The sequence below is a fragment of the Diadema antillarum genome, unplaced genomic scaffold, assembly GCF_040938485.1.
Source record: "Diadema antillarum isolate AM-2024a unplaced genomic scaffold, OU_Dant_1.0 seq00001363_RagTag, whole genome shotgun sequence".
In the NCBI taxonomy this organism is placed as follows: domain Eukaryota; kingdom Metazoa; phylum Echinodermata; class Echinoidea; order Diadematoida; family Diadematidae; genus Diadema; species Diadema antillarum.
The window spans coordinates 9,392-12,027 of NW_027272125.1; the positions used below are offsets into that span (position 1 = coordinate 9,392).

The window sequence follows — 2,636 nt, forward strand, 5'->3', positions numbered from 1 at the left end:
TACGTCTAACTATGGTGGTATTTCGCGCACCGGCAAGGATTTTTCACGACCAATATGGCTCGGGATTACCCGTCTTCCGCGGGGCATCCATGCAGAGAGGACACGGGCTGGGTAGTCTGGTGAAGGGGCTCTTCAAAGTCGCAACTCCTCTCTTAAAAAGAGGGGCTGTTGCTTTGGGAAAAGAAGCTATGCATACAGGCATGAACATTGTTCAGGACACCATCAACGGACAATCTTTTAAAAGCGCAACTAGAAAAAATGTGGCTCGGGCGGGAAAACACCTGGCCTCAAAGACTGTTCGAGCAGTAAAGAAAAAAATTGGGAATCAGACTGGAGGAGCGCGATTAGTAGTTGTAGGAAGAGTTAAAAGAAGGAGGCGAGGAAGGAAGCGTATCATTCGGTCTCGAAATTCTCCAGCGAAAAGAGCTCGCTTGCGCGACATCTTCGATTAATTCGGACTATTCGTTTACCAGTCTCATACACTCCTTGCTGTCTTTGCTGAACATGGCGCTTCTACACGACAAGAGCGATGTCTGCTGCAAGTCCGAATTGGATTTGTTCACGGTACCACACACTCAAATGAGCATCGTCAAAGGACCATGGGTAGAATATCACCCCGTTAGCAGCATCACCGATGAAGGGCCCATTGAATTCAACGTGTTCGGCACGTCGGAAGAATACTTGGACCTCTCTCAGACCATGCTTCAAGTGACAGTCAAAGTTACGAACAATGATAACACGGCTTTACCAGCTGATGCCCCAGTTGGTCCCGTAAACCTGTTTCTCCCATCTCTCTTTGCACAAGTTGATATCATGCTCAATGAAAAACTAGTGTCTCAGCCGTCGAATACATACCCTTACAGAGCGTACATCGAATCTCTGCTGCACTATGGAGGAGAGACCAAAGAGTCTCAACTCACTCAACAACTATATTACAAGGACAAAGCGGGGAAAATGGATGCCGTTAACCCGCTGGCAAGCTCTGCAGAAGCTAATCCCGGTCTGGCGAAAAGACATGGATTCATCGTCGAGAGTAAATTACTTTCTCTACTTGGTCCGATTTACGCCGACATTTTTTTTCAAGAAAGACTGTTACTCCCGGGGGTTGATTTGAAAATCAAGTTAAATCGTAGCAAAGACGCATTTTGCCTTCTGTCTTCGACGGAGAATGCCCGATATAAAATTAAAATAGAATCTGCTGCCCTCTACGTTCGCAGAGTAAAGACCAGTCCTACCATCATGTTAAACCACGCCAAGGCCTTGGAGAAGACAACCGCGAAATACCCCGTCAACAAAGTAGACGTGAAGTCCTTTTCCATTCCTGCAGGAAGCATGTCGATTAATAAAGACAATCTATTTCACGGACAGTTACCAAATCGGGTGGTCGTAGGATTCGTTGACACAGACGCCTTTAACGGTACTTTTGGCAAGAACCCCTTCAACTTTAAACATTTACGCCTCAACTTCATCTCCCTCACTATTGACGGAGAAACGGTGCCGATGAGACCATTACGTCCTAGCTTTGCAGCGGGAGCTGGACAAAGTTACATTCACGCTTACAATTCACTATTCATGGGAACCAACCGACTGTTTGTAGACAAGGGAATTAACATCAATCGAGAAGAATACTGCGAAGGTTATACCCTTTTTGCATTCGACCTTACGCCCGACCTATCTGACGGATGTCACTTGAATCTCATCAAGCAAGGAAATCTGCGCTTAGAGCTACAATTCGACGTGGCCATTCCAAACACCGTCAACTGTATCGTCTACTCGGAAGGACAAGGACTGATTCAGATTGATAAAAGCAGAAACATCATCTACGATTACCAATAAAACCTCTTCCGGACAACCGACTGCCGAAATATTCTAATCGACTATGGATACATCGCAGATTCAACGTTTCTTAGAGAACGATCCTATTGTCAAGCCCTATTTCAAAGGAGTATATGCGTCAAATTGTCTACCGCGATCAATTAGTGGGGCGAAGCAATGCTTCATCGCGAATACCGATCCTAGCGATAAACCAGGAACACACTGGGTGGCTTTCTACTTTTGCAACGGAAAAGGCGAATTCTTTGACTCTTACGGATATGAACCCTTAACTTACAGTCTTGACTTTGTAAAGTTTTTGGACAATAATGCCTCGGCATGGTCCTCTAATTCCAAACGGCTACAAGGAACTGTATCCACAGTTTGCGGACAATATTGTATCTATTACGTGACGAAACGAGTAGGGGGTCAAACAACTCGAAGTGTATTAAATGTGTTTGGCAAGGATTATACGAGAAATGATAAGAGAGTGAATGATTGGTTTAATCGACGTTCTGATGTTTCCCATCGTGTTCATGATACATCTTTTACTCTATTACAAATCGCACGTAGCTTCGATAGTTTGTAAGAAGATATTGTAATAGCGTGTATAACGTAGTGTAAACTTCTCTCTTGATGTGGATTGCTAGATATCTAACAGTATTTAACTTAGTAGTAATTTGTATATATCGTATGTGCAAGCCTGTACTATTACCTTTTTTCTCTCACTCTCTCTCTCTCTCTCACTCCCTCACTCTCTCTCTCTTTTATTATATATATATATATATATATATATATATATATTAGATTAAACTTGGGCTGGG

At 43.6% G+C, this 2,636-nt stretch overlaps 1 protein-coding gene across 1 annotated transcript; it reads left to right on the plus strand.

Moving 5' to 3' along the window:
- The first annotated feature begins 504 nt into the window (after positions 1–504).
- Positions 505–1,836, plus strand: LOC139708645 (uncharacterized protein F54H12.2-like). Its single transcript, XM_071620583.1, has one exon. It carries the CDS (start codon positions 505–507, stop codon positions 1,834–1,836), a length of 1,332 nt encoding a protein of 443 aa, XP_071476684.1.
- The last annotated feature ends 800 nt before the right edge of the window (positions 1,837–2,636 follow it).